Below are 13,093 nucleotides of genomic sequence, written 5' to 3' on the forward strand. Positions count from 1 at the left end.
AAAAGGGTCAGCTTCTAATCATTTATCAGTCATGTAAATTTCATCTACTTAACTTTCATCCTTTCGTTATTCATTGAATACCTTATTAAAGCTATAAAATTTAGTACAATTTATTAACCATTCATGATTTGTGGTTTATACCTTATATTTACATTCTGCTTTCTGTCAGAATTCAAAGCCGTTATATACGCACTATATTTATCAAGATCCATACGCAGTTTACAACTGCAGTGCGTTTACAAGGAAACGGCTATCATTACGCTTGCTAAGTTAAGGATTAATATCAAAGACAAAAACATTAGAAATGTAAATATTCATTATTGACAATAGTCTGAATAAAATAAAAGACAACACAATTCTTGTTCAACTTAATTATATTTCCATCAAAACTTGAAGGAAAAAACAACAAATGTAAGGCATGATGATATGAATATGAACTACAATACTTTTGCTATAAATATAATTGATTCCGGAAAACTCTGCCATATGTTAACATCAAATAAAGGAACACCATAAATTACAAGCACAATAACAAACTATTACTATAGTAACAAACAAATCCACTCTCATCGAGGCTTTAACTGACGTCAGACTTTTGCAGTACAACAGCCACTCTTTAAAATACTGAGTGGGCGAGTTGAAATTTACCATGGAGATACAGACAGTATAGACCTTCTTTTTACTCATTTCTAATAATTATATACATGTATCTAATTAAAGCTAAGCATAATGCTTGCTTTGTGACAATGTATATAAATTCAGACTTCATAATTAACCCAAAACGTGCAACCTGAGACAATTTAAACCTTAATTTCGCTGTTGTTTGGATGAAGCCAATTTTCAAGACATGGTGTCAAACCATGATTTTAGAAGAAATATGGCACAAGCATGATTTTTGGTCACATTCTTAGAAATAAAAACTAATTGGGTCACATATGATTGGATTTAAAATAAAATTTCACGTCCTGAAGAACCTTAAATATTTAAGGGTTATTTCATGGCAACACCCTTCATTGAGTTACTATAGCTGTAGTGATTGTTAGTTCTGCAGAGACTACGAAGCATACAGTTGCTGGAACAACTAAACATGGACCAATTCGCATGGTGAAGAACTAGTGTATTATTTTCCAGATTTCCCATTTGATTTGTATCCCTGATGCACAACTATTACCAAATTTGATCAAAATGACTGAAACAAAGAGAATAAAATTTATCCAAAAATTGGATCTAAAAATATTTCCTAATGTACAAATATTGTACATTTAACAGTGAAGTAAAAATTAACAAATTTCTGTGATGCACAAATCACTTTCACAAAACCTTTGACCCATGAAAAATCCAAGTTAAAAACAGACTCGTATAAAATATCTCTAGAGAAAACAGCATATTAAAAAAAACAATTCTATAGAAAATTCACAGGCAAATCTTAAGATCTGCCAATCTTAAATGATCTGAATCCAAGCTAAATATACACCTTATCAAAAACAAATAAAATTCTGTCTTCATGAGAGCTTTATAAATGCTACATGACTTGATATTCTAAAATATACTTAATGCAATGCAAAGACCAAGCAAGTACAAAAAAAGAATGAGATCAAAAATTTCTTTCCCTTTATCCAGCACTGAACAAAAATTCTACAATGCATTTGCTATGTATGAAAAGATTGTAAAACTACAAATAAAGTATTGCACATGACCATCGAGTGTCTTATTAGATTGTTTTAAAACTGGAATGTCTAAAAAAAAAAAAAAAAGAAAGAAAGAAAAGGATTTTGTTTGTTTATGAAGGAGAATGAAACAGATTCTAGAGTTTGTATGTTTGTGAATGATACGAATGGAGTACACTACTAATTCACATGTCAAGATATCCATCACAAACCCTGGACACCTTGTGGAGGAAATGCCACTATGTACAATGAGATGCTTATACACAACACAAAATATGAATTACACCATGATGGCATATCTTAAAAATTACATATCAAATAAAGTTAAGTGTGAATGACTAGATACAATGCTTACAATGTACTAATATTTTTTTTTTCTTTATAAGAAATGAGAGCTAACAGCATCTTACTTTCATATTAAGAAAAAAATAAATGAGGAAATACTAAACATCAGAAGTGTTGGATGAAAACAACATAAAATGGTGATATATAAATCAGCAGAACTCATGGCAAATGCTATTAATAAAACAGGTTAGATGTAAGCCGGTACACACAAACGGGGAACAAATCAACACAGTACATCATAAACAAATACCGTATTCTATTAAACATAAACATTGTAGAATTCAAACTCTGCAATTAAGCTTGGTTATGAAATCTGATAATAATGATACCACATGATACAGTGAAAACTGCCTGATCCGACACCTGTGTATACAGTGAAAACTGCCTGATCCGACACCTGTGTATACAGTGAAAACTGCCTGATCCGACACCTGTGAAATCCGTTTCACTGGGCATTCTGGCTCTTATTTTCATTCTCAATTTCATACATTCCTTGTCTTTTACACTATTAACTCCAACACACTGTATTCATGTGAAACAATTGTCTCCCAGTGAATGTCAGATTAGACAAGTTTCACTGTATATATAAATATATATATAAACATGTAACAAACACTTTACATGTAATGTTCTTCACGCTGAACCACAGGTAGCTAATCCACAGGTAGCTGTTATATACAGTATATTAGTGACTATTGTTTCCATGCAATGGAGAGACCGGGATATGTAAGTATGGTATAATGTACAGATACACTTTCCATTCAGAGGATGAAACATTAATAATTGGGAAATGGATTTGCAAGATATTAAAACATAACAACACAAACACTCCACATGGTAAATCTAGATGCTACGTGTAGATAATTCAACCATATACATTGCACAAAATTAGTAATGCTCCAGCGCAGAATGCATATTATGATCAATATAATAACATGTATCATGTTAATGTTTAAAAAGAGTATAACAGAGCCAATATAAAACTTCAATAAAATTGATGTAGAAAAAAAAAATAGTACAATATACCATAATGCATCACACATGAAAATGAAAGTGATTTTTTCCCCACCTTTCAAACCACTACACATGCTACCTAATACGGACAAAAAAATCTTTAGGCCAACCTCCGACTGTATGATTTTAGTACGGTAAAATGAGTTGTCCATGATTCTCTTCTCCATTCACTCATCAATGATTGGTTACTGAGGTGAAAGAATCTATCTATTGTCATTTCCATCAATGATTGGTTACTGAGGTGAATCTATCTATTGTCATTTCCATCAATGATTGGTTACTGAGGTGAAGAATCTATCTATTGTCATTTCCATCAGTAGAAAAAAAACTACTGATGTCCCAGGGTTATTTTTTCAGTTGTGGTGATTCCGTTTTGATGACTTTGGGAATGATGGTATAGATTTTCTGGTTGTTTCCGGTTAGAGCCGGATGGTTTAGGGTAATTGTGGTGGGTTGTGACACGGGGGCTGGTTGGCTGACTATCTGAGTGGTGATTAGACCAGTGTCCAGTGTCTTAACTATCGCCCCGGGAATAAGTCCCGCAGTGGTTAGGGACTCTATTAGTTCCTTGGGGGCAGAGGTTGTGGCCCCTGTCAGGTCTGTCACCTGTGGAGCTGATGTGGTTCCTTGATTTACACTTACTGCTTGGTCTGCAATACAGGTAGATACTGCAACAAAGAGATAATTGCATAGTTTATACACCTTTTCCGAATTTGTGTTCATTCCCCCCCCCCCCCCATTTACAAATGTTTACATTTCTCTTTTGGGATTTGATTTTTACCTGGGCAAGTTGAAATGGATTCTTTATGTGAATCTTGATATCACAATGGAAGATAAATGACCATTTCATCATTATCACAGAAAATTTTGACCTGCCCTTAAAGGGACTGATTCACGATTTTCTCCAAAATTTTAATTTTCACTTTTAATAATCAAAATCTACTGTGTAATATGTTTAAAAGATTTCACATAAAAATTAAGGTTGTACATTATCACGGAAGCTCATTTTATAGAGTTCATTATTTTTTTGTAAACAAAGATTGCGGTATGTTATTGTTTATGAAATTTTCAAAAGAAATGGATATCGATCTAAGTTGATTATAATTTTCACATTTCAAGCATTCTTCGGATAAAATGTTTCATCTAAAAGTTAAAATGTGCGACTATGCAAAATTAAGATGCTTTATATTACAACATTGATATGTCACTTATTTGTTTGTATACATAAAAAGACTCGAGTCTTTGTTTACATAACACATATTTAAGGCTAAAATATAGCTTTTATTCTTGCATTCAGAAGGTTAAAATTTTGGTTGTCAACATAAAATGAGTTATACTTTTAATATTAAACATCAAAAATAAAAACTAATTTGTTCAAAAATCGTGAACCAGTCCCTTTAAAATGAATACCTATGTAAACAATATCTTTCTTTTCTTCTATTCAGACTCACATGATAATGGGATTTGTCCCTGGGATCGTTGCTGCAATGTTACGGGACAGTCCTTGTGTGCTAACAGTAGGGTTTTTAGTTGTGCTACTTCTGCACGCAACACGTTAACCTCACTCTGAAAGTAATCGACAAGCATTCATTAACACCTGTAAACTTGTAATATTTCATAACATTTGTAAACTAAGACATTTCTTAACATTTGTAAACTAAGACATTTCTTAACATTTGTAACTGTGACATTTCTAACTGTAATATTTCTGAACATTTGTAACTGAGGTATTTCTGAACATGTGTAAAATGAGTTTTATTAACACTTGTGAACTACAGGTGACTCTTGATAACTCGAAGTTCAAGGGACCTTGATAAAACATTGAGAGATCGAAATTGAAGATCCACAGGTATGGTTCAGATTTTACAGCAACCAGAAATGTATATCAACAGATCATATGATATCATTTTGACATGTTTTCCTTCATATTCGTCAGGTACTTCGATGTTAAAATAAAAAACCTTATTTTACATTAATAAAAACATTTCAAAGTTTATGTATTTATCTGTTCTTTAATCATGCTTAGATAGGCATACAAAACCAAATTCCGATGACGCTTTACTATTGCAAACTAAACAGAGCACAATGTCATGTCGCTTTACCCCAAAACGAAGATTCTAACGAATGAGTAAACCGATGTTTTAGAGTAACTTTACACAAAAAGAACAAACTCGAGAAATTTAACAGTTTGTAGATCTCTAAATTATGTATAAAACTTACTCTCTTGTCGTCACGTCAAAACAAACGAGCTATAACTGTGTTGGGATGCCAACACAAATGTCTCCGAACACCTCCCCATGTTAGAAATGGTTTTTGATGCCAGATATGCACTCAGTATCCTCAAAAAACCCAAGAAACTAAGTTTGGTTGAAATCCGATGGACTTGATTTTTCGCCACCATTTTCTTCAATGGCGGCCATTTTGAAACATTTGAAAATAGATTGGAAGGAAATACTGATGCTAGAAATGAACTGTGGACCCTCCAATTACCCAAGAACCCAAATGTTGTAGATATTTTAACACTTTCAAATATATAGGGATATGGCGGCCATTTTGAAAATGGCTGCTAAAATTTTTTTTTTAAGGGTGGGAATGAACTCGGGGTCACCAAATTACCCTAGAAATAAAATTTGGTTGAAATCCGACAACCTTGATTTTTTCAGGTTTTTCGCCGCCATTTTGAAACGGCGGCCATTTTGAAAATTTCAAAAGTTGATTGCACCCCTCCTCATGACCCCCTATCAGCTCACAAAGTTTGAAGTGGATCTGTCGAAACACTTTCATAAAATCGAGCGGACAAATTTCTCTGGAAAGAAGAGGAATAAAAAGAAGAAGAAGAAGAAAATAAGAATAATAAGAAACGGAGCAAAAACAATATGTCTCCGACACTTTGTGTTCGGAGACATAATTATAGATTTTATTCATAGTCCGATTATATATAATTTTAATCATCACCACTCAAAAACCTAGTGCAAGGTGTAAACTGACCAATTAGCCAATTATATACTCAAGTGTGTCACCTCCACAAAGAAGCACCTGCAATGTTTCAACTATGTAAACACCTAATTACCCCTCCGGCATTCAACAAAATCCAGGTCAGGCCCAAGCGGAAATTATTTCACGTTTGGGTAACGGTGGGTATACGCTATCACCACTTCGAGAGTGAAAAACAATGAAATGTGTTTTACATGACCCAATTTCACTTCGAGAGATCAAAGTTCTAGCCATCGAGAGTCACCTGTATGTCATTTCTGAACATGTGTAAACTTGGGTTTATTAACACTTGATAAATATGGCATTTTTTAACACTTGTAAACTGACACTTCTCACTATTTGTAAAATGTGGTTTTTCTGAACAAGTAAAAAATGTTAAATTATACATTGATTTAAGCAGAATATGAAAATGTATATAATTCATAATAAAAAGATAAGTGACAGTGTTCCAAAAAGCATGTGGTGTCACCTGCAACAATCAGGTTAATATCAAATGATGGTATTTTATTCTGCTTATTCAGACTTATTTTATTCAGACTGTAGCCACATTTTATCTTATCATACTTTCATGTCATTTAGTCGAATCTGATTGGTCGAGAAGCATTTAAAAAAACTTCTTGTTACCGAACAGAAACCAAATGCTCCAGCATGATAGTATTCACCGACGGGTAACATTACTTGACAACGGATGATATTATAAAAATTATCACATGCCTCAAATTTATGCATGTACGGTTCACCGAATATTGTTAAACAATGTCGTTTGAGCATTTTTAATAAACGTGAATACCTGCATAGATATACAAAACATTGCATGATCATGATTGATCAAATATCAACAGACGCAAGTTTTTCTGCTTTGTTGTTTATTTAACATTCAGTATAATAAAACAAATATTGCATGTAGTTGAGGGTAACACTGAAAATTCAACCCTCGAGAAACCATTGTCAACCAAGGCATAGCCGAGGTTGACAATGGTTTTCTCAGGGTGAAAATTTTCAATGTTACCCTCAACTACATGCAATATTTATATAGTACTGAATGCAGATTGATTATTTAGCAATATGAATATTTATATAGTACTGAATGCAGGTTGATTATTTAGCAATATGAATATTTATATAGTACTGAATGCAGGTTGATTATTTAGCAATATGAATATTTATATAGTACTGAATGCAGGTTGATTATTTAGCAATATGAATATTTATATAGTACTGAATGCAGGTTGATTATTTAGCAATATGAATATTTATATAGTACTGAATGCAGATTGATTATTTAGCAATATGAATATTTATATAGTACTGAATGCAGGTTGATTATTTAGCAATATGAATATTTATATAGTACTGAATGCAGGTTGATTATTTAGCAATATGAATATTTATATAGTACTGAATGCAGGTTGATTATTTAGCAATATGAATATTTATATAGTACTGAATGCAGATTGATTTTTTAGCAATATGCTACATGTACATCATGTACTTCCAATGCCAATAAAATTATTCAACACATCTGTATTTTCTCCTCAATACTTTTTGCTATAATCATGTTTTTCCTCGTTAAATTGTACCTGTAGCTTGCCATTTGTATTCTGAAGATCCTCGCCCTTCTTCTCCAGATTGGTGATCCAGTTTTTCCTCTTTTGTCGACACCGAGCCGCTGCTGCACGATTTCTCTCCAAGAACTTCTTTCTCCTGTCATCCCCTTCATCATCTGATCTTAGTCGCTTACTGAAAAAAGTAAAGAAGACACTTCCATGTCTAATCTAGATATACTAAAAATTTGCTCTGGACGACTGTATACAGGAATATTCACCCCCTCCCCACCATCGTTCTATTTTCGTTCCTTTTGCCTTAATTGTAAATGGGCTAATTTAAGACTGGGCAAATTTGTTTTCTCTCTGATCTCTTTTTTTAACACAACTGAGTCTGCGAATTTAAAATGGAGCAAACTGTCTGCAAGTAGAAGGGTAAAAATAAGACAGGGCAGCATATACATTTATCTACTGCAGGTACCTAAAAGGCACAAATCCTTGGAACTGCCCTCTTCAAGGAATCCAAAAATTCAAGTAATTGAAAAAAGTTGTAGTCCCTAACTTAAGGATTTAGTGGGGATCAGTGCGGACTGTTTTTGGAGTATATTGAAAATAATTCTTTTCAAAGTATATTCAGTTCCATCCTTGCCCCATTAAAACAAGTATTCATTTAAGCATTGATCAATTGGTATTGTAACAATTAATATAAATTCTGTATATACAACCAGAAGTTAAGGGACAATATTCCCAAAATCTGACAAAGAAACAGACTTTTTTAAAATGCCTGACACAATAAAATCCAACTCCATGTCATATTCCTTTAAATCAATGTTTTCAAAACCTTTATACGACTGAAAAGAAGCACAATCACAGATTAAAGACTAAACAAATAAACACACAAACAAACAAACAAACAAAACTCACAAGTTGACAGTGGAGTCAGCCGCCTCGGGAGATGGCATCTCTGATTTGATGCTGTCCAAAGAATCTGGTGACAAAGCATTGACGCTGGAGAGATTTGGAATTCCGGGTACGTATGACGTTGCATCAGGTGAGATCTGTAAGCTGGATGGTGGAACTGATGGGTTAATCCCTGGAGATATCTGAATCGTGGTATAGCCTGGAGATATTTGTGTCTGTGGAGCTTGTTTGGAGATTGGTGAGGGAATAGTCTGTGACTGGATAGCTGCTTTTAATTTCTGTTAAAACATTAAACACTTTATGAACATTGAGCAAAGAAAAGATTTTTGTCCATTGTTTTGTTTTTTGTATTTAATTTGGGAATAAAGGGAAATAAAACAATCATCTCATTTAGGTGGAACAAAAACCCATTTTCAAGTGTGAAAATTGATATCAGTGTATCTTAAATGCTGAAGTAGATCATGAAGCAAGATAACAATGGGTCCTCTGAGTTGACAGTTAAGTGATGTTGACTATTCAGTTAAGTGATGTTGACTAATCAGTTAAGTGATGTTGACTAATCAGTTAAGTGATGTTGACTATCAGTTAAGTGATGGTGTCTTGCTGATTAAGTGAAACTGACTTGCCAATTTCAGGAATGCTGACGTGCCAGTTTTAGCCATGTTGACTTGTCTGTTCTAGTCATGTTGACTTGTTAATTCAGTGATGTTGACTTGTCTGTAGTGATGTTGACTTGTCTTTGCTGCTTTAGTGATGTTGACTTGTTAGTTTAGTCATGTTGACTTGCCTGTTTTAGTGATGTTGACTTGCCTGTTTTAGTGATGTTGACTTGCTGTTTTAGTGATGTGCACTTGTTAGTTTAGTCATGTTGACTTGCCTGTTTTAGTGATGTTGACTTGTTAGTTTAGTCATATTGACTTGCCTGTTTTAGTGATTTGACTTGTTAGTTTAGTGATGTTGACTTGCCTGTTTTAGTGATGTTGACTTGCCTGTTTTAGTGATGTTGACTTGCTGTTTTAGTGATGTGCACTTGTTAGTTTAGTCATGTTGACTTGCCTGTTTTAGTGATGTTGACTTCTTAGTTTAGTCATGTTGACTTGCCTGTTTTAGTGATTTGACTTGTTAGTTTAGTCATGTTGACTTGCCTGTTTTAGTGATGTTGACTTGCTGTTTTAGTGATGTTGACTTGCCTGTTTTAGTGATGTTGACTTCTTAGTTTAGTCATGTTGACTTGCCTGTTTTAGTGATGTTGACTTGCTGTTTTAGTGATGTTGACTTGCTGTTTTAGTGATGCTGACTTGCTGTTTTAGTGATGTGCACTTACTACTTTAGGTAGATGTTCATTTGTCTTGTGGTTGTTATGTGGGATAGGACTGATTTTATTGTGAAAGTGTTCACTACAAAGACAATGTTGGTATAGGACAGGTCCTGTGTAAACTTTCTGTACAAAGAATACCTGTTTGTTAATGTTCCTCTGAGACTGTACAGGTGAGTAGATTGATGACATACCTGTTTGTTGATGTGACTCTGAGACTGTACAGGTGAGTAGACTGATGACATACCTGTTTGTTAATGTTCCTCTGAGACTGTACAGGTGAGTAGATTGATGACATACCTGTTTGTTGATGTGACTGAGACTGTACAGGTGAGTAGATTGATGACATACCTGTTTGTTGATGTGACTGAGACTGTACAGGTGAGTAGATTGATGACATACCTGTTTGTTGATGTGACTCTGAGACTGTACAGGTGAGTAGATTGATGACATACCTGTTTGTTGATGTGACTCTGAGACTGTACAGGTGAGTTGACTGATGACATACCTGTTTGTTAATGTTCCTCTGAGACTGTACAGGTGAGTAGATTGATGACATACCTGTTTGTTGATGTGACTCTGAGACTGTACAGGTGAGTAGATTGATGACATACCTGTTTGTTGATGTGACTGAGACTGTACAGGTGAGTTGACTGATGACATACCTGTTTGTTGATGTGACTGAGACTGAACAGGTGAGTAGATTGATGACATACCTGTTTGTTGATGTGACTCTGAGACTGTACAGGTGAGTAGACTGATGACATACCTGTTTGTTAATGTTCCTCTGAGACTGTACAGGTGAGTAGATTGATGACATACCTGTTTGTTGATGTGACTGAGACTGTACAGGTGAGTAGATTGATGACATACCTGTTTGTTGATGTGACTGAGACTGTACAGGTGAGTAGATTGATGACATACCTGTTTGTTGATGTGACTCTGAGACTGTACAGGTGAGTAGATTGATGACATACCTGTTTGTTGATGTGACTCTGAGACTGTACAGGTGAGTTGACTGATGACATACCTGTTTGTTAATGTTCCTCTGAGACTGTACAGGTGAGTAGATTGATGACATACCTGTTTGTTGATGTGACTCTGAGACTGTACAGGTGAGTAGATTGATGACATACCTGTTTGTTGATGTGACTGAGACTGTACAGGTGAGTTGACTGATGACATACCTGTTTGTTGATGTGACTGAGACTGAACAGGTGAGTAGATTGATGACATACCTGTTTGTTGATGTGACTGAGACTGTACAGGTGAGTAGATTGGTGACATACCTGTTTGGTAATGTTACTCTGAGATTGTACAGGTGCTGGTGACTGAGCGGGCAGTATGAGAGCCTGTGATGGGGTAGCTGTGTTCACAACTGGCTGCTCTGTCCTGCTGGTCATCAAACTAGGCTGTACGACCTGTAGACCGCCGGTGGTGTTGGCAGGTATCTGTACGGGTACAGTCTGGCCATTCGGGAGCTGCAGGAACACCTGCATGGAGTATTGGGGCTGGGTCGTTATGGAGGGTGCTTGGACCTCAGAAGATCGCGGACTGTGGAAAGAGACTATAATGCTTAGAAAGTGTAGTTCTCATTGACAATAATCTCATTAAAATATTAGTATAAACTTCACTTGAAAAACTCGAGTCTTTATCAACCATATAAAGCACACACTACATTCATACAATACAAAACTGTTACCTCCTCTCCCCCTTTCCAAAAATTGATCTCCTCCAACCATTCTGTTTATGATACATGCAAGCATTTCTTTACTTACCTTAAGGTTACAGTTACACATATAGAATTAGTAATTTCTGTACTAATAAAGGTAGTAAGCGACCCCAAACTTACGGTGACACTGTGGTGGACTGGGCTGCTGTCACCAGCGTAACATTCCTACTGGAAGGAGCCGAGCTCTGGGCCTCCATCTGACTAGGAATGTTTAATACACTGGTTACCAGCTTGCTGATTTTCTCTTTTGATGGGCTTGATGATATTATCACCACATCGTCTGTGGTAGACGACGGACCTGGCGACACTTTCTCTCTCTTCAGACGGTTTAACACTAGAGAGGACAGATCTGTTTTTGTAGATGATTCGCAGGATTGACTTTTATCGCTTGCTAGATCCTCCACTGTGCGGGGGATGGGAGGTACAGGCGTGTTGAGTTCATTGGACTCGGGGCCAGGAAGAGCCGCAGCAATAGAGGTCTACAAAAAACAAAGAGGAGATAAATCCAACATCACACACGATCAGGTTATATAACAGTCAATTCAGTGCTGTCACTGAAAATTTATACTACAGAGTGAAATACTCCAACCATACTCCAGTCATAAGATAGTCAAATTGTAATCTGTACATAAAATAGTTAAACTGTACTCCATACATAAAATAGTCAAACTGTACTCTATACATAAAATAGTCAAACTGTACTCCATACATAAAAAAGTCAGTGTACTCTATACATAAAATAGTCAAACTGTACTCTATACATAAAATAGTCAAACTGTACTCCATACATAAAATAGTCAAACTGTACTCCATACATAAAATAGTCAAATGTACTCCATACATAAAATAGTCAAATTGTACTCCATATATCAAATAGTCAAACTACTCCATACATAAAATAGTCAAACTGTGCTCCATACATAAAATAGTCAAACTGTACTCCATACATAAAATAGTCAAACTGTACTCCATACATAAAAAAGTTAGTGTACTCTATACATAAAATAGTCAAATGTACTCCATACATAAAAAAGTCAAAAGTACTCCATACATAAAATAGTCAAACTGTACTCTATACATAAAATAGTCAAACTGTACTCTATACATAAAATAGTCAAACTGTACTCCATACATAAAATAGTCAAATGTACTCCATACATAAAATAGTCAAATTGTACTCCATACATAAAATAGTCAAACTACTCCATACATAAAATAGTCAAACTGTACTCCATACATAAAATAGTCAAACTGTACTCTATACATAAAATAGTTAAATGTACTCCATACATAAAATAGTCAAACTGTACTCCATACATAAAAAAGTCAGTGTACTCCATACATAAAATAGTCAAATGTACTCCATACATAAAATAGTCAAACTGTACTCCATACATAAAATAGTCAAATGTACTCCATATATAAAATAGTCAAACTGTCAAACTGTACTCCATATATAAAATAGTCAAACTGTACTCCATATATAAAATAGTTAAACTGTACTCCATACATAAAATAGTCAAACTGTACTCTATACATAAAATAGTTAAATGTACTCCAT

General features: G+C 34.7%; 1 protein-coding gene across 3 annotated transcripts in view; it reads right to left on the bottom strand.

Moving 5' to 3' along the window:
* Positions 1 to 298: 298 nt before the first annotated feature.
* Positions 299 to 13,093, bottom strand: part of LOC125646345 (cyclic AMP-dependent transcription factor ATF-2-like) — a 23,801-nt gene continuing 11,006 nt past the window's right edge. For all 3 annotated transcript variants that reach the window (XM_048872587.2, XM_048872588.2, XM_048872586.2), the window contains 6 exons: positions 11,653 to 12,011; positions 11,090 to 11,354; positions 8,489 to 8,763; positions 7,601 to 7,760; positions 4,478 to 4,592; positions 299 to 3,694 (listed from right to left, as the gene is read on the bottom strand). In XM_048872587.2, coding sequence (XP_048728544.2) covers positions 3,372 to 3,694; positions 4,478 to 4,592; positions 7,601 to 7,760; positions 8,489 to 8,763; positions 11,090 to 11,354; positions 11,653 to 12,011 — 1,497 coding nt within the window. In that variant the 3' untranslated portion in view covers positions 299 to 3,371. The remainder of the gene's footprint in view (positions 3,695 to 4,477; positions 4,593 to 7,600; positions 7,761 to 8,488; positions 8,764 to 11,089; positions 11,355 to 11,652; positions 12,012 to 13,093) is intronic.

This window comes from Ostrea edulis, chromosome 6 (genome assembly GCF_947568905.1).
Source record: "Ostrea edulis chromosome 6, xbOstEdul1.1, whole genome shotgun sequence".
Lineage (NCBI taxonomy): Eukaryota > Metazoa > Mollusca > Bivalvia > Ostreida > Ostreidae > Ostrea > Ostrea edulis.